The sequence below is a fragment of the Pelobates fuscus genome, chromosome 4 (assembly GCF_036172605.1).
Source record: "Pelobates fuscus isolate aPelFus1 chromosome 4, aPelFus1.pri, whole genome shotgun sequence".
Taxonomy (NCBI): Eukaryota; Metazoa; Chordata; class Amphibia; order Anura; family Pelobatidae; genus Pelobates; species Pelobates fuscus.
In genome coordinates, this window is record NC_086320.1 from 338,243,714 (window position 1) to 338,267,261 (window position 23,548).

General features: G+C 43.4%; 1 protein-coding gene across 2 annotated transcripts in view; it reads left to right on the forward strand.

The window, feature by feature from the left end:
- Positions 1-7,362, forward strand: part of PEX1 (peroxisomal biogenesis factor 1) — a 42,597-nt gene extending 35,235 nt beyond the window's left edge. The window contains exons 22-24 of one of the 2 annotated variants that reach the window (XM_063452444.1): positions 3,981-4,172; positions 5,151-5,278; positions 6,765-7,362. In XM_063452444.1, the coding sequence (XP_063308514.1) occupies positions 3,981-4,172; positions 5,151-5,278; positions 6,765-6,840 (396 nt within the window). In that variant the 3' untranslated portion in view covers positions 6,841-7,362. The remainder of the gene's footprint in view (positions 1-3,980; positions 4,173-5,150; positions 5,279-6,764) is intronic. The other variant, XM_063452445.1, reaches the window with a different exon arrangement.
- The last annotated feature ends 16,186 nt before the right edge of the window (positions 7,363-23,548 follow it).

Here is a 23,548-nt window from a genome sequence, read left to right on the forward strand (position 1 = left end):
ACCCTGGATGCTTTTCCCTTGTTCTTACCATTCGTCCATTTCCTCTTTCATGCAATCTGCAATGTTAAAGCAGCTTTGTCACTTTTAGGCATCTTGAAAAATAGTTAGAGATCTCTGAAGGTGACATCTTCTTTTGGTGTGCGTTAGCTGGGGGAGCAAATTAAAGTTTATATACTTTCCTAAACTCTCCTTTGCATTCCCTGCCATCTTTTAGCTCCTGGCACTGCATCCACCATAATGACTGTACTCTATCTTATGTGTAAGAATACCAAGTTAATGTCTGTGGGTGAGACCACAGGGTCAGCTGTAAATCCATTCGTACAACGTGTAAGAAGATGTCTCGCTGTGTCAATTTCAGGCTTTATTATTATTATTGGTATTATTATTATTGGTATTTATATAGCGCCAGCTTATTCCGCAACACTTTACAATAAAAGGGGAGTTTACCAAATGAGACAATAACAAAATGTAACAGGAACAATAGGTAGTTGAGGACCCTGCTCAAACGAGCTTACAGTCTAGAGGAGGTGGGGTATAAAAACACAATAGGAAGGGTATTGAGAGAGACCGCAAATAGACATGGTGGGAAAGTAGCAGAACTGGAGTGGGTTGTGGCCCTATAATAGAGAGCGAGAGGAAGGTTTGAGAGATAGAAGTTACTCTTGGAGGCCATAATCAATCCTGAAAGATAGGTTTTGAGGGACTTCTTAAAGGATTGAAGACTAGGGGAGAGTCTGACAGGGATAGACAGGCTATTCCATAGGAAAGGAGCCGCCCATGAGAAGTCTTGCAGGTGTGAATTTGCAGTAAGGGTGTGAGCAGCAGACAGGAGAAGGTCACCAGTAGAGCAAAGAGAGTTGGTTAGAGCTTTATAGGTAATGGTTGGTATTTTAAATCGACACCTGTAAGGGACAGGAAGCCAGGGTGAGGTGTGAGAGGAGCGACAGGAGAGAAAGCTCAGCCTGGCAGCAGCATTCATCACAGATTTTAGGGGGACAGTACGGCTTCTGGTAAGACCAATTAGGAGAGAATGACAGTAATCCATAAGAGAGATTACTAGAGCATGAACAAGCTATTTGGCAGCATCTTGCATAAGAAAAGGGCGTATGCGGGCAATGTTTTTAAGGTGGAATCGAAAGGTTTTAGCAACAGACTGGACATAAGGCACAAAGGTGAGGACAGGATCAAAAGTGACACCAAGACAGCGAGCTTGAAAGGATGGGGTGAGGCAGGTACCGTCAACCTGCAGGGAGAGTGATGGAGGAGGATCGGTGTTATGAGGAGGAAAAATAAGAAACTCAGTTTTAGAGAAATTTAGAGTTTCAGAAAGCGGGGGGACATCCAGTCAGAGATAGGACATCCAATAAGACAACGTGGTCTTTACTTTGTCTTATGATTTCATGTGATTGTGTTTGAATTTCAATGAAATTCCATTGAAGTCTCCATGAGTATTTCTTTCCTAAATATTGTATCTTTGTTAAAGTGGCTCTGTTATCTTTACTTACATTTTGAATGTTTTCAGAGTGATTCAGATTTATTTTATTTTGTATGAACACTGAATGCCTGCTTCTTTCTCCTGCCAGGTTTTTCACCCCTTCTGCAGCACAGGGTGGGGCAGGCATGAGGGAGGGTGTAGCTATAGTGCTAGGAAAACAACTTTGGTTTCCTAACAGTCTTATTTTCCTTTAAAGGGACACTATAGTCACCAGAACAACTACAGCTTATTGAATTTGTTCTGGTGAGTAGAATCATTACCTTTAGGCTTTTTGCTGTAAACACTGTCTTTTCAGAGAAAATGCAGTGTTTACATTACAGCCTAGTGATAACTTCACTGGCCACTCCTCAGATGTTAGAGATCCTTCCTGGGTCATGGCTGCCTAAAATGCAACCAAACATTCAGTATCTCCTCCCTCTGCATGCAGACACTGAACTTTCCTCATAGAGATTCATTGATTCAATTCATCTCTATGAGGAGATGCTGATTGGCCAGGGCTGTGTTTGAATCATGCTGGCTCTGCCCCTGATCTGCCTCTTTGTCAGTCTCAGCCAATCCTATGGGGAAGCATTGTGATTGGATCAGGCTACCACTTCTGATGAGGTCAGCAGAGTGCTTGTTTTTTTTTTTAGGCAAACAGCATGCAGAGTTACAGCTTCTGGCTTGAATACAGTAAGATGTTGCTATATTTATGGAGGCATGAGGGGCCCAGGGGGGCTAGATGGTGGTTTTAACACTATAGGGTCAGGAATACATGTTTGTGTTCCTGACCCTATAGTGATCCTTTAAAGTATGTTTAGCTGGTGATTACATGCATTGTGCAATGCCATTTCGAGGAGGCACTGAACTTTCCTATTAATGTTTCATAATTAAACTGTCCAGGCACATGTTGTTATGGTACAGAATTTTAACCCTCATCCCTAGACTCTGGAGGCAATGTGGATCACTCCTTCAGCCATGTGACTAATACCTTAATTCTAAACTTGGACAGAGGAGAGCCCATGGACTGGACCGCTGCTCTCAACTTAATATTGCTAGACTGAGAATGATGAGAGTTACAGTTCATGTGGTACAGTGGAAGTGTACTCCCTAACCGACGTGTTTGGACACAGAAATTTCGATACACTATTATCACCTAATTGGCTTTGGTATAGAGCCAGATCTTTACTTTAGGGGTATTTTAATTACTTCTGTATTCTTTTGAAAAATGTTTAGAATTTTAACATTGGATGCAATATGTAGATTGCATGTATTAAAGAGAAAATATAGTGCTTGGAAAACAAAGTTTTTTTTTTTTTCCCTTGCACTGTAGTACCCTCCTCTCTCAAGCTCTCCCAATGTCACCTACCTGATTTCAACGCCAATGTCCCTCAGCACTGGGTCGTGCTCCTGACCTGCCAATATCAGCCGGGGTGGGGACCTCGTGCGCATGCGCAGCGAGCATCTTGCTTGCATTAGGACTATCCCCATAGGAAAGCATTATATCATACTTTCCTATAGGGTTTTGGATGACGGTAGATGTCCTCAAGCATAACGTGAAGACATCCAGCATCAGTTAAGCGACCAAAAGTCAACTAACAACGCGGAAGTCCCTCTAGTGGCTATCCGGTAGACAGCCTTTGCAGGGTTAAGGGACCTGAGACACTTCACTCAGACCACTTCAATGAGCTGAAGTGGTCTGGGTGCCTGTAATGTCTCTTTAAGTTAATGTGTATATATTAAAAAAAACAAACATTTTTTTTTAGTGGTTTAATAAGCCTGAGATTTAAATCCACAGTTTAAGATGAATCTGTAATTTTAATAAGTGGAAGCGTGTTTGGATAAACAAAGTGTGATTTATTTATTTTTTTCTCATGTTATGGTGATCATGAGTTAATGATTAAGGTTGAGTGTTTTGTTCCTGTTTTCGTTCTAAGACCTGTTTAATGCCTTATTTTACTTTTCCAAGATACGCAGAGCATGTCCTCATGTGCCCTTATCCAACCCACGTGTCTACTGTGGTAAAACAGAATTTGAAAATGTCTTTTCAAATCTTATTTTGCCCAGAAGCTGTTATTTTATTTTTTTATTAAATGACATGGCTTTATAAATTCACATATAACGCTGTTTAAATAAAATTAAAAAAAAAAATGTAAACTTGCTTTAGTATCTGCAGTTAAGACGTTTCAAACTAGAGTCCTTAAATTATGCCATGCATATGGAATAAATACTTTAATAATTCGGTTGTTTATTGATACATTTAATGTTCCAGTTGTTTATTGTACAGCATTGCTATTTTTCTGTGCCCCATGTTTTTTCACATATCAATAAACATGGCTTCTCAAAGCTTTATTTTATATACACTTTTAATCATAAATTTGCAAAGACAGACTTTATAATGTTGATCCTACACTGCATTCATTTCAATCTAAGAGGAAAAAACAAAACACTATTTAAAATTGTAGCAGCCAGTATAACACTTATCTTCCTTCAATTGTCTTTACAGACTTCTCAGAGCTTATCAGGAAGCAATTCTATTACACTTGATTTTACCTGCTTGTCTGTAGGAGAATTAGTGCCATCACAACCTCTAATGCCCATAACCTCCTCACAAGAAGATCCACAGGAGCTTAATCAGGAACATTTTCAGAAACTAAATGATGAGATCAGTGTTACCAAGGCCAACTTCACGAACGTGGTATAAACCATCTTCCAAATTTCTCTCTTCTTTTACCTCCCTGCTTATATCTTTGGAATCCCTCCTCATTTTTTTCCATTATTTACACGCATTAGACATTTCTCGATTTCATTTAAAATCCCTGATATCTGTTGCTTTCTTTGCAACGTCATCTAGGTCATGGCTCAGAACATCAAGTCCTACGCTAATAGCCAGGTCTAAATGTTACTTGCCACTACAAGCCTGGAGGGTCCAAGGTACAATCAGCAGGGGTGAATGTGTACCTGCCAGGACTGAATTTTCACTCCCCAATAGCTAGTGGGCGAGTGGAAATTTTGAGCCCTCTGATAGTTAACAAGAAATGTTTATAATGAATATCTGTTCTAATGTCCAAGAACCTGCCTTGGTTAAATGCTCAAAACCTTTTGTTTGCAGGCTATTCTTCATTACCGATGACCAGTGTGTACAGAGAAGCAAGATCAGACTGTTCATTATGTAGCACGTGGCAAAATCCAGAAGTTAATGCCAATAGCATATTACTAAGAACTTGTTCCTTGACTTGAAAATAGTTTTATCTTGTTTCTGAATTAACAGTACATTTGGCATTGTCTGTCACCATTTTGCTGTACAACACGTATGTAAAGGTGCCTGTGCATTAGCATAGACTGGAATTGTCAAATATTATCACTGTGAGCATTCAAACTCGGATAATTAAAACACACCTGATTCAGCAAAGCCTTAGAGAAAAGAGAGTATAATTATTTTTCCTCTGGTCGCATGAGTATAAATGATCGCTAACCATTATTGGGCTTGCTTTGTAAATAAACATAAATACATGATTTTATTTCATTCCATCTGATTTTTTTTTTTTTAAAACGTTTTGTTATCTACATTTCTTCTTCCCACAGTCTTGTGTTGAATACTATGTGAAGATGCTTCTTAAGCACATTCCAATTTTGCTGTAATATTAGTAATTATATCTACCTTTTTTTTTTAAAGGAAAATTTATCTCGTTGTCAGCCCGAAACAAAGAACAAACTGTGTGTCTGCCAGCATCACCTTATGACTGCCCTTAGTAGCACAAGGCCATCTATTAGTCAAGAAGAGTGGAGAGTTTTCAATGATCTGTAAGCACATGATTCCTATTACAAAGTATTTGTGTGGATTTTTATAGAATTGTTTTCTTTGCATTGCTCGCGTTTAAGTTGATCATGATCCTACTTTTTCTATTATAATGAATGAAATCACTTAAAGTGATTAAAAAAAATGTTCCAGCAGTCTAAAAAATAGCAAACGTTTTTTTATTTAAATTCACAGAAAGGTGTAATTGTGGGTGACGTGCTCATATAAAGTTCTTTCTGAACACAGAATCCAGCTTCGGGTGTGGGACATAGCAATACAGTCACTTAAATGCTTAGAGGAGTTTACTAGATAAGGATTCCAGAAAAGTGAACGTGCATGTCTAAATATGTGACATAGTGATGTTAAAACGCATATTGGATAACATTTTGCTGTACATACAATGCCTATAATGCAGGAGGCATTGTGCATGTCTTCAGTATTGTTATAAGCCATTGACTAGCCAAGTGTGAATTCACAAACATGTACAGGGATCACAGAGATACAAAATGTTAACCATTTGTATATAACAAGTGATATTCCAGTTAATGTACTTAATGAAGGGCATTTTACTGCGTTATGAAAGGACCACTATAGGCACCCAGACTACTTCAGCTTAATGAAGTGGTCTGGGTGCCAGGTCCACCTAGGATTAACCCTTTCTGCTGTAAACATAGCAGTTTCAGGGAAACTGCTATGTTTACATATGGGTTAATCCAGCCTCTAGTGGCTGTCTCATTGACAGCCGCTAGAGGTGCTTCCGCGCTTCTCACTGTGATTTTCACAGTGAGAAGACGCTAGCGTCCATAGGAAAGCATTGAGAATGCTTTCCTATGGACTGGCTGAATGCGCGCGCCCCAGGGAGACGAGGGAGCCTGGCGATGGGAAAAAAGGTAAGGGATTAATCCCTTCCTCCCCCATCAGCGCAGCGGGAGTTGGGACCCTGAGGGTGGGGGCACCCTCAGATCGCTATAGTGCCAGGAAAAAAAGCTTGTTTTCCTGGCACTATAGTGGTCCTTTAAGACATTTAGAAATTGTATTATTGGTATGTCTATAAATGGCAGAAAAAATATATATATTTTCTATTTTAAACATTTCAGTAAAAGGTCCACATAGCTGCTAGGAAAGGGTTTTCATGACACAGAAAGTATATTTTGTGTAGGGACCGTATACTCTCTTGTTACAGATCACTATTGGATGGTGATTAAAGTGTACCTGTCATGGTATGCAAACATTTCTTGGCAAATGGTAGAGAGTAAAATTTTATTTGCATGTTGTGCTTTTAGAATTGCATTAAAGTGTATCGATTTTTCATCAAATGGAAAAAAGATCCTTCTCGTTAATTTCAATCTACTCTCTACATTGGGGTCTGTAACAGCATTTGTTTTGTTGTTATGCCTTAAATTAAGGTGAGCCAACTCCAACTCCTGAATTCCTATCAATCGTTTTTTTTTTTTTTGCTTAATACATTTTATCTTTTTCTTTTATATCCAGGTATGACAGTTTTAAAAATCCGAAGAGAATCCATGGCGAAGCCCCAAGGAGAAGCCAAAAAGTAACGCTGGCATAACTCTGTAATTGTGTTTATGCTGTGCTTACAGTTTGTAATTACTGACAATTGACCGAAAATGTAAAATGGATTAGATGTTTATTTTTTAATTCTGATATTCTGATCTTTATACAGAGATAAATATAACTAATCCGTAAAATGCATGAATGTGTTTGTTTACACAATAAGCAACATGGACCACAGTCTTGTAGAGAATCGTGGGAGTTGTAGGCCAACATCATTCGGGGAGGACACACACTGGGTACAAGTTTTATATGAAAATCATGTAGAATATTTGTTCCCTGTATCAAATATTGTACGCTATGTTTTAAGATCAGCCTAGTTCTTTACAGATTGCTTTGGTTTGAAGTATCATTTTCATAGTTCTAAGAATTTAAATTTGTATTTCTTTTATCAGTTTGTGCTAAGCCATAGAATTCATAGTTTTACAAAGGCGTTTCTTCGGACTGTACGTCCCTAGGACAATATTTAATTCATTGCAAGATCATTATCATTAAAGTAGTTTTCCTTTTGTCATTTGAATCAGTGAGATCCACTTTTCTGTAAACATAAATAAAAAATAAATCCAGTACCAGAGAAAAGAAATATTGGGACCTGTACTCAAGTTTAGACACTCCAATAGTGTCTAAAGAGCTTAAACCTGTAGAAAATACCAATTATACAAAAAACTCACTCAATCCACAAATTGTGGATGAGTGTGACCTGGAAAAATATATATAGTATCTTGTAGTAGACGAAGTCACAATCGACTTTAAATGCACCGTACTACCAAAAGCGGTCCCATATGTCTTGAGTGCAATGTAGGATCTTCACATTGCACTCGAGACATATGGTGGGACTGCGACCGCTTTTAGTAGTACGGTGCATTTAAAGTCGATCGTGATTTCGTCTACTACAAGATACTATATATATATTTTTCCAGGTCACACTCATCCACAATTTGTGGATTGAGTGAGTTTTTTGTGTAATTCAACTTTTTTGTCAAAATCAATGCTTGAAGCAAAATCACAAATATCCATTAAAGGGATTGGGTTGTAAGTGATTAAACGATTTATTAAGTGAAATTAAGTGATTAAAAGGAGCCCATTTTGTCGTTTTCTCATTATCTGCACTGCACTTATCAAACAGCTAGCAAACCTATCAAAAAAAGTTTAATTAAGGATACACTTCATCTGAAAAACTTAAAAACTTAAAAATATTGTAGGCAGGAGTCAGCTTTTCAAACAGCCCTATTGTACATTGCAAATATGATCCCCAACTATGTATGTCTTTGAATCTATACATTTTCTGGAGACTTTGCAAGTGATGTGTATTATTCATATTCATATATCCTTGTGTGAATCACAATCTTTATCACATGTTTTATACATCACTGTTTTGGCAGCCACAAGTAAAGAATCATAGAATGTTATTTTTATTTTTACCCTAAACAACTAATAGAATATTATTGCATTGTACGCAAAATTTAAATTTGTAAACAAAACTTTATTTTGGCGTGTCCATAAACCATTTCATTAAAGGAACACTATAGTCACCTAAATTACTTTAGCTAAATAAAGCAGTTTTAGTGTATAGATCATTCCCCTGCAATTTCACTGCTCAACTCACTGTCATTTAGGAGTTAAATCACTTTGTTTCTGTTTATGCAGCCCTAGCCACACCTCCCCTGGCTATGATTGACAGAGCCTGCATGAAAGAAAAACTGGATTCACTTTCAAACAGATGTAATTTACCTTAAATAATTGTATCTCAATCTCTAAATTGAACTTTAATCACATACAGGAGGCTCTTGCAGGGTCTAGCAAGCTATTAACATAGCAGGGGATAAGAAAATCTTAATTAAACAGAACTTGCAATAAAGAAAGCCTAAATAGGGCTCTCTTTACAGGAAGTGTTTATGGAAGGCTGTGCAAGTCACATGCAGGGAGGTGTGACTAGGGTTCATAAACAAAGGGATTTAACTCCTAAATGGCAGAGGATTGAGCAGTGAGGCTGCAGGGGCACGTTCTATGCACCAAAACTGCTTCATTAAGCTAAAGTTGTTCAGGTGACTATAGTGTCCCTTTAATGTTCCTTTTTTTAGATTAGAAGACTCCTGCCTAGATTTCCAGCCTAGCCTTCTGTAGAAAATTGCAGGAGAGGTACATTCCCTATTTTTATGATGGAAGTAATCAAACCCAGATATAGAGCTAAAATTCTAATAATATGACCACTTATTCTAGGTATGTCTAGTGATCAAAAAGACATGCCCAAGAAAATCTCAACTCTGCATAGATCATTTTGATTCCATATATGAACTGACAGCATAGTCAGATATTCCATATACTTGATAATAAAATCCAATTTTCAATGTGACAGGCTGTCATTTGGTTGAGCCTAAGATTGTATTTTGTAGGTATTTGCCTAGTCACTGCAGAGCCTTACAGATTTTTGGGCAGGAACCCAAAGTTTCACAAAGTCATGTTGGATTGCAAAGAGCTCCAGGTTCAAGCCAGAACTTTGAAGCAAATAAAAATGTTTCATTTTGGAATGTCCATGATTCTGTTAAAGGGTTGGAGTGGTCATGGTGTCTAGAGTCTGTACGTGAGTTGTTTTGCAGTGAAACTCTGCACATATCGAGCTTTGCCGCTTAAGATGTAACTCCACCTTCAGCAGCTGTATCATCAGGGCATCATCAGTCAGCCCAGAAGAAGAGTTCTGGGCCGGCTAATACTATTTCTGTGCAAATTTTGAAGCACAGACACACATTCATGGGCTGAGATCGGTTAGCTTCGCTCTCAGCCAAAGAATGAGTGGCAGGATCGACCTCTGGCTTCTGCAATTCTGTATTAACTAGATGTCATAAACTTGACCACTTTGGAGACCCAGCGCCCAGCAAAACCAGGTAAGAGGAAACCATCAGAACCACTACAGCCGGTTGGAGTAACTGCTAGCAAAAATCAGAATGCAAAACATCCATAAACCTTGAAAAACAGGGAATTTACAACATCACATATTTATTACCACTATAGGAGCTGTTGATATGCTGTTTAAAGAAACACTCCAGGCAACATAACAACCAGGGGTCAAGTCCTGGGGAAAAAAGTGTGGGAACTCCCCCCCACCAAAAAAAACCCCACTTGTATGCATATATAAACGCGTGCACACACATACACTCACAGACGCACACACATACTCAGACACTCACACAGTGGTGTATTTTAATTTTGTGCTGCCCTAGGCATGACTATACCTGAGAACCCCCTAATCTAAATTTACCAACCCTTCCTGTCAAGGGCGCACCGCTTCCTGATTAAGAACCCACCCCTTCCTCTTTAGACTCCACCTTTTCCTGCTCCTTTTAAAGAAATACTATAGTGCCAGGAAAACAAAGCTGTTTTCCTGGCACTATAATTCCCTGTAGTGCCCCCCCTCCCTCATGTCCTCCCCCACTCGACACTGATGGGGTTAAAATCCTATGGGTATTTAGCAGATGCTGGATGTCCTCATGCACAGGGTGAGGACGTCCAGCATCAGTTAGACGACTTTTGGTCACCTAACCACCCGAAAGTCCCTCTAGTGGCTGTCTGATAGACAGCCACTAGAGGTGGAGTTACCCCTCAAGGTAATTATTGCAGTTTCTGAGAAACCGCAATAATTACACTTGCAGGTTTAAGGGGACTGGGACACTGCACCCAGACCCCTTCAATAAGCTGAAGTTGTCTGGGTGCCTATAGTGTCCCTCTAAGCACACTATCTGACAGACATCCACACTGGCAGATACACACTGACAGTAACACACACACTCAGTGACAAACACACAGACGTCACTGATTTGACACACACACACATTCATTGACAGAGAGACACACACAAACACACTGACAGACACACACTAATAGTCACACACACACTAAATGACAAACAGACTCACTGATTTGACAGACACTTACAAACATACACTAACAGAAGCACATACACGCAAACATGTGCATACACTAACAGAAGCACATACACTTATACGCACACACACGTGCATACACTAACAGAAGCACATACACACAAACATGCATACACTAACAGAAGCACATACACTCATACACACACACACACACACTGACAAACACACATACACCAACAGACATGAACTAACATATACACACACACACTAACAGACATACACACACACACAAACACACATACACTAACAGACATACACATACATAGACTAACAGACATACACACACATACACTAGCAGACATACACACACACATACATACACTAACAGACATACACACACATACATAGACTAACAGACACACATATATACAAATTATTCAAATTAACATTGCCCACCCACCCATCCTCCCTACCTTTTAGGAAAGCTGGCATGGATGGGTCCTTGGGGTCCAGTGAGGCTGCAGTGAGGCGGGCTGCTCTCTCCCTGTCATGGGGGGGCCACCTGATTGCCTGCCTCCTTCCCCCCCCCCCCCCCCCCCCCCCGCGTGGGTTGTCTGCTGATGCAGGGAGCCGGAATATGACATCATATTCCGGTGCCCTGCATCAGAAAACGGCGCGCGGCGAGAGGGAGCAGAGAGGACACAGCTCCCTCGCCGCGTGACAGGGAGAGAGCAGCCCGCCGGGGGGGGCAGGCAGGCAATCAGGTGCCCCCCCCCCCATGACAGGGGGAACAGAGGGCATTTGGGGGCGGCATTTTTTGCAGCCCCCTGAGTGCCTGCAGTCGGAACGGCGTTCCTGCTGTGAAAAAAGTGCAGGAACCGCGTTCCTGCAGGTCTCGAGCCCTGATAACAACTTTATCTGATTGAAAAGCAAGAGATGATGCTCTTATCCAATCACTTCTGTCCTCACTGCTGGTGCTTTCACATTCGACTTGATATATAGTTTCAGCTATCACAGTCCAGCCAAATAGGATTTAACTACACTTTTGCAGAACCATCGGAAACTTTGCAAGTTCAGCTAAAAGAACTTGTAAGTACTTTTATAAACACCACTTCCACAAAATATTTCTTTGGAGAACAAACCCCTCCTGCACTTAATGATGTGTACAAGGAACATTGGCAAACAATTCCTGGTTAATGAATGTAACATGTTAATTACACTCGTATTTGCATCATCAACCCACTTGACTGTTCACAATAATGTATATTTTATATATATATATACACACAAAATTTTAAAACTATAATGGTATCTGTACTCTGGCACAACAGGAAGAAAAAAGGTTTCTTAAATTTTAATTGTGATTGCTTTGATAAAGATACGTGCAGAGCAGCTGTTCGGTGTTATTAAGGAGAAATCATTAACTGTTTTCTAGGAACTTTGTTCAATTTTTGGCAACTCTAGAATTATGTTTTTTGTTCTTGGTAACTGATCTGGATCATTAACCAGAAAAAAGTGGGGCTCAGTCAATAGCTGTTGTTTCAAACATTCTAATCCAATCTAAAGCAGAAGTGATATGATCGTGCATCTGTCACCTACAAACAATGGGGCTGGAATACTGATCATCAAACCAGTCAAAGGGCATTAAAGGAAGCAACAAATGCAAGGCCAAATCTGCCCAAAACACTTAAATCAGTCAAAACTGTCCAATAAGACAGAACTGGAACTGATCTGATGAATCTGGACAAAGTATGAAGACCACTTATTATAGTATATGAAGACATGATCTGCTAGGACTCCATAGTGTGCATATCCCCATATAGGAAAAGGTTATATACGATCAGACTCATAAAGCGTATCTGCCTCTATTTCACCAAGAGGATGACATTGTTATAGAATATAGAGACACACAAGCGCAAATAGCAGAAAGGACTGTCAGCCTACATGCACTCAAATATTAATTTAGACCACCCATAGGATTAGGCCTTGTTTTTATTCTTTCAAAGCATACATGTAAATGGAATTACAGTCTTCTGTTAGGCGGTAGCAGTCTAAGTGACTGTTGAAGCATGCATAAAAGAACAGGTGTAAATCACCTGACAAAATATAGTAGGAAACCCATTATTTAGTAGAGTTATGTTAAAGGACCACTATAGGCACCCAGACCACTTCAGCTCAATGAAGTGGTCTGGGTACCAGGTTCCCCCTAGTTTTAACCCTGCAGCTGAAAACATAGTTTCAGAGAAACTGCTATGCTTACATTGGAGGTTAATCCAGCCCCTAGTGGCTGTCTTCCGGACAACCTCTAGAGGCGCTTCCGCGATTCTCAGTGTGAAAATCACAGTGAGATGATGCTGGATGTCCATAGGAAATCATTGAGTAATTGAGCTGACGTCCGCAGGGAGAGGAGAGGTCACCAGTGCCGAGGGAGCCCGGCACTGGATTAAGGTAAGTGGCTGAAGGGGTTTTAACCCCTTCAGCGGTACGGGATGGGGGACCTATTAACCCTATAGTGCCGGGAAAACGAGTTTGTTCTGCTGGCGCAATAGTGTTCATTTAAGTATTTCCATAATTTAAAATTGTAACTGCAATTTTGGCAATCTGTGCGCATTCACAACAGACTCTGTCTACTAGGGGTTACTTTGTACTTTCCATCTTAAAGGACCACTATAGGCACCCAGACCACTTCAGCTTAATAAAGTGGTCTGGGTGCCAGGTCCATCTAGGATTAACCCTGCCTGCTGTAAACATAGCAGTTTCAGAGAAACTGCTATGTTTACCTATGGGTTAATCCAGCCTCTAGTGGCTGTCTCATTGACAGCCGCTAGAGGCGCTTCCGCGCTTTTCACAGTAAGAAGACGCTAGCGTCCATAGGAAAGCATTGAGAATGCTTTCCTATGGACTGGCTGAATGCGCGCGTGGCTCTTGTCGCGCATGCACATTCAGCCGATGACCAAAGAAGGTGGAGAGTCCCCAGCGCCAAGGGAGCCCGGTGCAGGAGAAAGGTGGGTGTTTAACCCCCTTCCTCCCCCTTCAGCCCGGCGGGAGTGGGACCCTAAGGGTGGGGGCACCCTCAGGGCACTATAGTGGTCCTTTAAAGTCAAAACAAACACTCCATATAACAAAGTGCACACCAACAGTGGATATATAGTGGTAAGATAATAATTGCATGATTTTGCTATTACATGACGAAAAGTCATGATTTTATTAAAGACACGGAGGCGAGTATTGCATATCCCTTTCTTTACTGTTGACAAATAGCAGCAAAGGAAACAAACAGAATGAAAAAAGAATGAACATGTGATAACATAGGCCCCTCCCCCTCAGGTCCCAGTATAACAGGCAGCACTTCCCTTCCATTTCCCTCTTTCTGCAGATGCGACCAAAGAACAATGTCAATAACTAGAGTAGTGTGAGAATAAAGTTCCAAGGCAATAGCATAAAACCGAAGAAGGCATAACATCAAAAACTGGGAAGTGTGGCCGTAGAATCCATAGGACCGATGGAGGACAGCGGGAGGAGACCAATAAACCGGACCATTGTTAGACGTCTTGCCGGATTAAGCTGTGGAGATATAAAGAACAGGAGCCAACAGGTTAAAGTCGATACTTGCAACAAGTTACAAGGTTACACCAGTGAGAACAAAGACCCCTGTATGTACAGTCCCACAAAACAATTAATGTTAACATTTCCATTATTATTGAAAACAACAAGGTCTGAGGACGGCCCCACTTACCTTCTCAAACTATACTATGCGGTGTATCGCGGTATGAGTAATTTGGGTGGGGAGATACATACTTACCATCGTGTAAGAAGAACAAAAAAGGGTGGGGCAATACTCGCCTCCGTGTCTTTAATAAAATCATGACTTTTCGTGATGTAATAGCAAAATCATGCAATTTTATAACAAGACACGGAGGCTCATATTGCAAGTTTAAAGCTGATCCATTATCACAGCGAATGTGTGTGGGGCCGGCCGAAAGTAGAATTCTCGGAAGGTAGATTCCCTAGACCAATCAGCTGTTCTCATAATGTCTTCTAGGCGGGCGCCCGCTGACATCATAGAAGAGGCTGATGCCCCTCGTACTGAATGGGCGCCAAACACTGTAGTGTCAATGCCCGCTTGGGTTAGCAGCCATTTCACCCAGCGTGACAAGGTAGTGCTGGAAACTGGGTGAAAAGGAGGACGGAAAGATAAGAACAACTGATGAGAGGCAGTAGAGCGGTGTGGTTCGGTGCGAGATTCATATTCACGAAGGCAGGTCACTGGGCATAGCGAAGGAGAGGCAGGGAAACTAGGGTAGGATACCGCTTTGATGGAAGTCTTAGTGCGCCTGCTGATGTTAAAAGTTACCCCGTCCGGGGTGTATGACTTGGCATCGACGTCCAGTGCACTAACATCCGAGACTCTCTTGCATGAGATGAGACAGAGCAGGCACACCAATTTGGCGGACAGCTGTTTGAGGGAGAGTCCAGCGTTAGCGGGCCAGGATGAGAGGAAAGCCAATACAACGGAAACATCCCAGGTCATGGAGTAGCGGGGCCTGGGCGGCCTTGAAAATCTAGAACCCTTGACGAGTCGGCACACAAGAGGGTGTTGTCCCGCGGGGCGGCCCTCGAAACCTTGGTGAATAGCCGAGATAGCGGAACGGTAAAGGTTAATAGTCCTGTAAGCCTTACCGGCTTCGAAGAGGGACGTCAGGAACTGCAGGATCGTTGTTACAGGGGCCGAAACGGGATCCTCGTTCCGAGCCATGCACCAGCTAGCCCAAGCTCGCCAAGCTGACCCATATGCCCGTCTAGTGCCGGGAGCCCATGCTGCTGCCAATAAGTGTCTAGTTGCGTCCGAAACTCCTGGGATTTCCCAGGGTCCCCGGAGATTCGCCAAGCTAGAAGTGGGAGAGAGCCCTCTAGCCGGAGGGGATGATAGCGCCCCGTCGGGTCTTGCAGCAGGTCGTGGTGTCCCGGCAGGAGTCGAGGGTAGTCCAACGTCATCTCGAGTATTTGGGGAAACCAAGACTGCGTTTCCCAGAATGGGGTGACCATGACTAGCTCCGCCCGGTGTTTGCGGGCTTGCAGGAGTGAGCGAGGGATCATGGAAAATGGGGGAAAGGCATAGAGGAGGCCTCCCTGCCAATCTTGCAGGAAGGCATCCACTGCCTCCGCCATTGGATCCGGCCTCCAGCTGAAGAAGCGTGGGAGTTGGGCATTGAGCCGGGAGGCGAAAAGGTCTATGGTAAATGGTCCCCAGAGAGATGAAATATTGGAGAACACCTTCCTGGCTAATCTCCAGTCGCTGGTGTCTGAAAGATAACGTGAACCCCAGTCCGCCTGGACGTTGTGCAGACCAGGTAAGTACTCCGCGTAGACCATCAGGTTCCGTTCCAGGCAGAATTCCCAAAAATCTTTCGCCAACCTGGCCAAGACCGCCGACTGTGTACCACCCAGGTGGTTGACATATCTCACCGCCGAAACATTGTCCATGCGGAGCCGTATACATGATAGGGCACGGTCCTTGGCGAAGCTGCGGATGGCGAAGGAGCCTGCCAGAAGCTCCAGGGCATTGATATGTAGTCGGGCTTCGGACTCCGACCACCGGCCCCCAGTTGAGATTCCCTCGCAGTGGGCTCCCCAACCGTGTAGACTCGCATCCGAGTCGATCGTGAATTCCGGCATTGAGCCGAAGATGGCTTTGCCATTCCATGCAGACAGGTTGAGAATCCACCATCGCAACTCGTCTTTCGTCTCGTTGTCCAGAGAGACCAGGTCTGCGTAGGATGCCCCGGCTCTTAGGTGAGCGATCTTTAGGCGCTGTAGCGCTCGGTAGTGGAGAGGGCCTGGGAACACGGCCTGGATTGAAGAGGCCAGCAGGCCTATGAGGCGTGCCAATTGGCGTAAGGTGAGTTGGGGTCGGATAAGGGCCCTGCGCAATTCTTTGCGGATGGATAGAATCTTGGATGTCGGGAGACTCAGTGTTGCAGCCCCCGAATCCACTTGGAATCCTAGGAATTCCAAGCGGGTGGCGGGGGTCAGGCATGACTTTTCCCAGTTGATTATGAAACCTAAGCGTGACAGGAGGTTTATGGCTAGTCGGAGATGTGTGAGGAGGGTGGAACGCTCCTGAGCCATGAGGAGAATGTCGTCTAGGTAGACGATTAGTCGAACTCCTCGACTGCGTAGCCAGGCCATAACGGGCCGTAGAAGCTTTGTGAAGCACCACGGGGCTGAGGATAGGCCAAAGGGCAGACAGGTGAACCGCCATGTTTCGTGTCGCCAGTAAAAGCGTAGGAGGTCCCGAGAGGCCTCCGCTATTGGCACTGTCAGGTACGCGTCTTTTAGGTCTAGTTTCGCTAGCCAGTCTCCGTGAAGGAGGAGATCCCTTAGCAGGTGAATACCCTCCATCTTGAAATGGCGGTACCTGACTACGGCATTGAGGGGGCGCAAATTTATGACTGGCCTCAATTGGCCGCCTTTCTTTTCCACTAGGAATATATTGCTTATTACGCCCGCAGGGTTGGGGGGTGCTAGTTCGATAGCCCCTTTGGACCGGAGGGTTGAAAGTTCTTCGTCGATCCGACCGCGATCCTGGAGGGAAAAGCGGATCGGTCGAGGAGGGGGAATGTGTGTAGGGCGGCAGGTGAGTTCTATATTGAAGCCCCGAATAGTGGCCAGTACCCAGGGATCTGAAGTGATTTGTGACCAGGCTGGGAAAAAATGTTGGAGTCTGCCCCCTATGTAACCCGGAGAAGAAATGTGTGGTATAAGGCAACTCACCGTATGGTCGTCTTGAGTTTGGGTTACCCCGAAGGCCTCTGGATCGCCATTGACGTCCGCGGGATGGAAAAAACATGGGGCGGGAGGTCTCCTGGTACTGGTTATAGTGTTGAAAGGAGCCTCTTCCCGTGCCACGGGATTGGGGATAGTTGCGGCCGGACAGACGGCTCCTGATTCTGCCGGCCCTGGTAGAGACCCGCCCCTGGAATACTCGCCTCATGGAGGCCTGGGCCTTGTCTAGAGCCGTGAATGCTCCCACAAAACGCCCTAAGTCTTTAATGAAGGAATCTCCGAAGAGGAGTCCTTGGGCGTCTTTGCCCGCTTCCGTAAGGGCGAGGTTGGCCAGTTTGGGCTCAATTTTGAATAATATGGCTTTACGCCTTTCAATAGATAGGGAGGTATTTACGCTCCCAGCAATACAAATTGCTCTCTGGACCCAACCTCTAAGGTCTTCAGGGTCGACCATGCGGTTCTCCGCTCTGGCGTCTTCCGCCAAGTCAAATAATTTGGCCAAAGGCCCGAATATGTCCAGGTGCTTGTCCTGGCAGGACTTCAAAGCGGACTCCAGTCCTTTACGGGGATTCCAGCCCAGTTTAGTGAGGAACTGAGTCATTTTAGGATCAACCTCTGGGGTGTCACACACCTTGTTGGGCACCAGAGGCCTAGGACACTCCGCCCTCAATTTGTTGCGGGCCGCCTTGCTTAAGGGTTTTCTGACCCAATTTTCCAGGTATGTGGCAACGTGGTCGGCCGGGAGCCACTCCGCCGACCTCGGATGATGAAGGTCATCCGGGTCGAAGAGTGGGACCCCCGAAGGATCCACGAGGGATGGCCCCGCAGCCGCGGGGTTCCTGGTCCCTGTCTCGCCTCCGGGCATCTCTGCCTGAGCAGAGGAAAGGAGGTCAAGAGCGCCATCGGCGGAATCCGCATCAGAGTCGGTATCTGACTCGTTCATAGCCTCCTCATTTGACCCGATTTCTGAGTCGGTGTCGCTCTCAATCTGTGCTCTAGCACATTTCCATAGCCGCGCCCGTTCTGCCTGGCGCGGAAAGGCTCTTTTGCGTGGATGGGACACGCTTTCTGGGGCGACCGAAGGTACGCCAGTCATTGTGTTTCTGGAGGCAGAGGAGTGTTTGGACTTACGGGCAGCCTTTTTGAAGTCCCCTTTAGACACCTCTCCCTGGGGTGTCAAGGTGCCCGAGAGTTGCTCGTCTGAAGGACGGGGCAAGAGGGCTTGTGAAATGGTGTGGGAGAGGGTGGAGGACATAGACCCCATAGCAGCCATAATGGCGTCTGTTACTGAGCGCTGTGGCGCTAGAAACTGTGGTCCACTGGGTTGGGTATTCCCATCCGCCATAGAAGGCGAAATATCTGAGGTGACAGGGGCCTCAGTTCTGATTACTGGGGAATCCGACTCCCCAGAGTGAGCGGACCCAGTAGATAGTCTGGGTTTAGGCATGATGGTGATAGGAAATAAAGGACGTATGGGTTAGTCACCCAAACAAACTAAGCAAGGAAAAAACGCTCTCACCAGGGCCCAGACCAGCGACACACTAAGAGGTAGGGACAGGATGTCAGAAAATGGCCGCCGGGAATCTCGCGGGATTCGCGGCACCCGCGAGATACGCGGTAAAACTATGAAACAAGAAGAAGTGCGCAGAAAGGCGCTCGAGCAGAAGAAACAGACAAGATTACATAAGCAGGGGAGGTCTGGGCCCTGAGGCTAGTGTATAAAGAGACAAATACTAACCTTAGAAATAAAAGACTAAATCAATACAAGTTAAATAAGAGAAAATTATCAATGAACAGTATATAAGAGAAATATGAGGAGAAAATATGGCATGTACTTATCTTTGTGTCAGAGCAGCAAAGAAAGAGGGAAATGGAAGGGAAGTGCTGCCTGTTATACTGGGACCTGAGGGGGAGGGGCCTATGTTATCACATGTTCATTCTTTTTTCATTCTGTTTGTTTCCTTTGCTGCTATTTGTCAACAGTAAAGAAAGGGATATGCAATATGAGCCTCCGTGTCTTGTTATAAAAACATGATTATTACTCTTAAAATGAACTATATATTGTAAGAAGACTCCTTATACTCTGAGTAAATACATAAAAAATACAATTTTTTTTTTCTAAAATAGAAAAAAGTAGAATGCAGTAATATAATATTGCACTCACTAGAGTTTAATTGATTGCAGGCTCATAACAGTATCTTTTAAGGGATTCTCCAGTGCCAAGAAAACCGGTTTTCCTGGCACTGTAGAATCCTAGAGTGCCCACGTCGCTGAAGGAGTTAAAACCCTTTCAGTAACTTACCTAAATCCAGCGCTGATGTCCCTCGGTGCTGGGTCAGTCTGCCAGCAATGGCCATGCTCGCATTAGGATTTTCAGTGACGCTGGATAGCGTGAGGACATGCAGCGTCATTTAGACTACCAAAAGTCGTCTAAGCACCTGGAAGTCCCTCTAGTGGCTGTCTTCTTTCCTTCTCGCTTCCCATGTTAATACATATAAGGGAAGGAGAAAGACACAAACATAGTGCAAAAAATGCTTCAAAATGAACACTTTTATTCAAATTGTACTCACAAGATAGGTAGATATATATTGCAAATCAAAATTTCCAAAGTCATTCTGTTTATGTCCAGCAACGACAGAAACAAAATTATGGCATAAAATAAAAAATCACTGTAAAGTTTTAAAAATTATAAAAAGATTCGAACTTGCAATACAAGAGTTTAGCACTATGTGGGTCTCCTGGCCCGACGCGTTTTGTCCGATGCAGGATATCCAGATGTGTATGGGAATCCTCTCCTTGATTCGGCTTAAAAGTCCTCCTTAGCACCATACTGAAATGCCTTCAGCCAATCGGAAACGGTGGCTTGTTGTATATCACCTGCAATCAATGATGTAGCTTCCGCATCTCAAGTCTTGGTTTCGTGTTGCGTTCCAATGATGCATTTACAGTTTCACCGAGAGCGCTCTATGCGTTCCAACAGGCAAACCAGAATTCCTTTTTCTTGCGGTCTATGAGTCCAGCAACATAATAAATTAATAAGAGAGGAGCCTTATTGTATAAATCCCTGGGTAGTAGTAGGGGGTAACTCTAATATTGAGAAAAGTATAACTTAAAAAGAGGTAATTGCTATTTCAGATAAGAGGTGTTATAATTATATAATTAATTTTCCCAACATCTTTAATTCTACACTCATACTTGTAACCTATCTTTATTTATCGCTCTCAGAAGGTGGATAAAATTGTACTCAATTAATCTATCCAGATCTTTACACATCTTAATCCTTAAATAAGTGAACACCTAAGGGTGAAGGAAATTATATTCTTCTTGGAAATTATTTATATCATTGGGTGCAATATTATTACATAACGCTATTAAATGTTGACCTGTTTAACTTGTAATTAGATCCTACTGTATACTTCTGTTTCTCTCATAACTTGGGAGAGGGAAGTTGCAGGATCAACAACATATAAGAGAATATCATCCACATATAATAATGAACTGCACGTTGCCCCAGGGGATCGGATATCCCTCAACCAATTTTTTTCCCCTTAATTTGGCTGCCAATATTTCAGTTGTCAAAATATATAAAATTGGGGATAGAGGACAGCTCTGTCTCGTACGTTTTTTTAATTTGAACCAAGAAGAACATAAATTAGGGCCTATAGTCCTAGCCATTGGGGCATAATATATTTAAATCACAGCCCAATGTAGCCACCCTGACAAGCCAAAGGCTTAAAGTATGTGTATAATTATTTACTTAGATTATACACACTCTACTAATAAAATAAATCATTATATTAGATATATGATATAATTATTTTATTAGTAAAGTGTGTATAATTAATTTGTAACTGTATTTTTCTGCTTTGGTGGGTCTGCCTGACATCGGAGACAGGCCCCCCCGCAGGCAGTGCTGCAGCCGGCTATTCAACCCCTTTTGTGATCATGATGTCATCACAATCACATGGCCTAGAAGGGGCAGAGTGGCTGCAGGGGGACTGCCTGGAATGTCAGGTAAGTCCCCCCAGTGCGATCGCCATTGTGGGAACACTGGCAGTCAGGTAAGTGGCGAGGACGGCAGGCATGTGCTATGACGCCTGGTAGAATTTAGGACTGTCTCCTTAAGGATGGTTTAGCACTGTAAGATAAAAATTTAGATCTCTTTAAATGATTGCCATGGACTTCTATTAAGTGATCAATCACTGGTTTCGTCTGTACCCTGTAGATCTGCAGTACTGGGAAGCCCAACTGAGCGACACACACGATGCTGGTTCAAAAAGACTCCGATTTAATTGTAACACACATCAGTATATGAAATGAGCATTAAACATGCCCCTTATTGGATGATCCAATAGGGTACTAACACATAGTTCTTAAAGGAAATAGAGGGGTAGAAACACACATACCTGCAGTATATGGGAAATAGGGAAGAAGGTAAATAAAGTACTAACAAATGGTCACTGTCATACAAAGAAAGGACAGCAATGTATAGAACGGCCAACGCCCTGTCTAAAATGAACAGGACTTAGCGTGTTAGTCTAGGGGCTTATTCACTAACATGTTGAAAATCAAGAAGCATAAAAATAATATTCTATCAAGCACGCAGGCCATCCTTAAGGAGTTAACAAATATGGAGAAACTGCTTGTAAATATTACTGAAGCCTTTCATTTATTGTTGTATGGAAGGCTAACACATAAGGTTACATCAGACATAGCATTCACTGGCAAAATGGAGGCTTAGTGGATGTTATAGTGGAGTACGTGTTACCAGATATATAATGGATGCAATAAGGATATGGGGGAATGGCAGTGCAGATATGAGTATTGCAATTAAGATAAATTCAATAGGGCTGTGATTTTCCAGCCTTGATTTTCCAGCCTAGGGACTTGTTCTACATTACATTTTTCCATTCTTTATTTTGATTTTAATTGTGCATAAAATAACAATGGGCTTGCTCAGCCACAACAGCTGTTGCAAGCATAACTTTGACAGGTGAGACAAATATGACATGGCATAAAGAGTAAACATGCTATGTAAGTGTATGGTGTCAATAGAATGTTAGCGGTAGTAAGACAAACTGGTTATGGGGACCCTGTTTTGTTGATTGTCTGTGGTAACCTTTGGAGCAAAGGTAGGTGACTAAATTATCTGTCGGTGAGGTTTCAGAGTATCGAGGTGTTCTATGTACAATTGTGGGAATTTTGGCAGGTTATCACCTACGTCTGATTGGGAGGGCACAGCACTGTTTGTAGAGAGAGTCAGTAAGACCCTCTCGCGTTGGATCGGTGAGTGTATAGGCTGTCGACTTGGCACAATTTGGTCCAGGCTCCGTCGTGTTAATGTAGTGCAGTCTAGTCAGAGGAATTCTCTGTGTCTTGATTGTGTGGTCGGGTTATTACATTTCTCAGGCATGGCTCCGTCACCAATGGGACTTGTCATGTGCCCTCGCAGCAGAAAGTTGGAGGTTAAGGCCAGGCTAGTTATCAAAATGAGAGGCATGTCCCCTCCCCATGGTACGGGCCCCCCTGCCGGTCCACCATATTCGGGTCATGGTGACCGACAGGGGAGAGCCCCCCTTACCCAGCTAGACCCATCATCTCCCAGCCGTACCCCCTGTGGCCCACAGTGCACTCCCTGTGTAACTAGACCACCTAGCGTTACCGCAACACTCTCCCTTGGGTCAACGTCCCAACATGTCAATGGCATCCTGTAGTGTGAGTCCAAAAAGGGTAAAGGAAAGTCTCGTCCCCGGGACAACAGAGTTCCATCTGGAGTTATTCCACAGTATCCGCTTGGGCATATTAGGGTGCATTACTGGCAGGAGTATGAAGTCCCAAATGGTTTTAGCCACAATGGTTAGCGTCCGTCTGTCGAGCTGGACTATGGTGGGTTCTGCATTCTTGATTTTCTCTGCGTGGTTCCCACCTCGTTGTTCTGTTTCCGTGCCGGGCTGGTCCCCTGAGTTGCCAGGGTTATTTCTGCAGGTGTGGCATGTTGAGCCTGCCGCGGTAGTTGAAGTGTCTTTAGGAACTCCGCTCGGT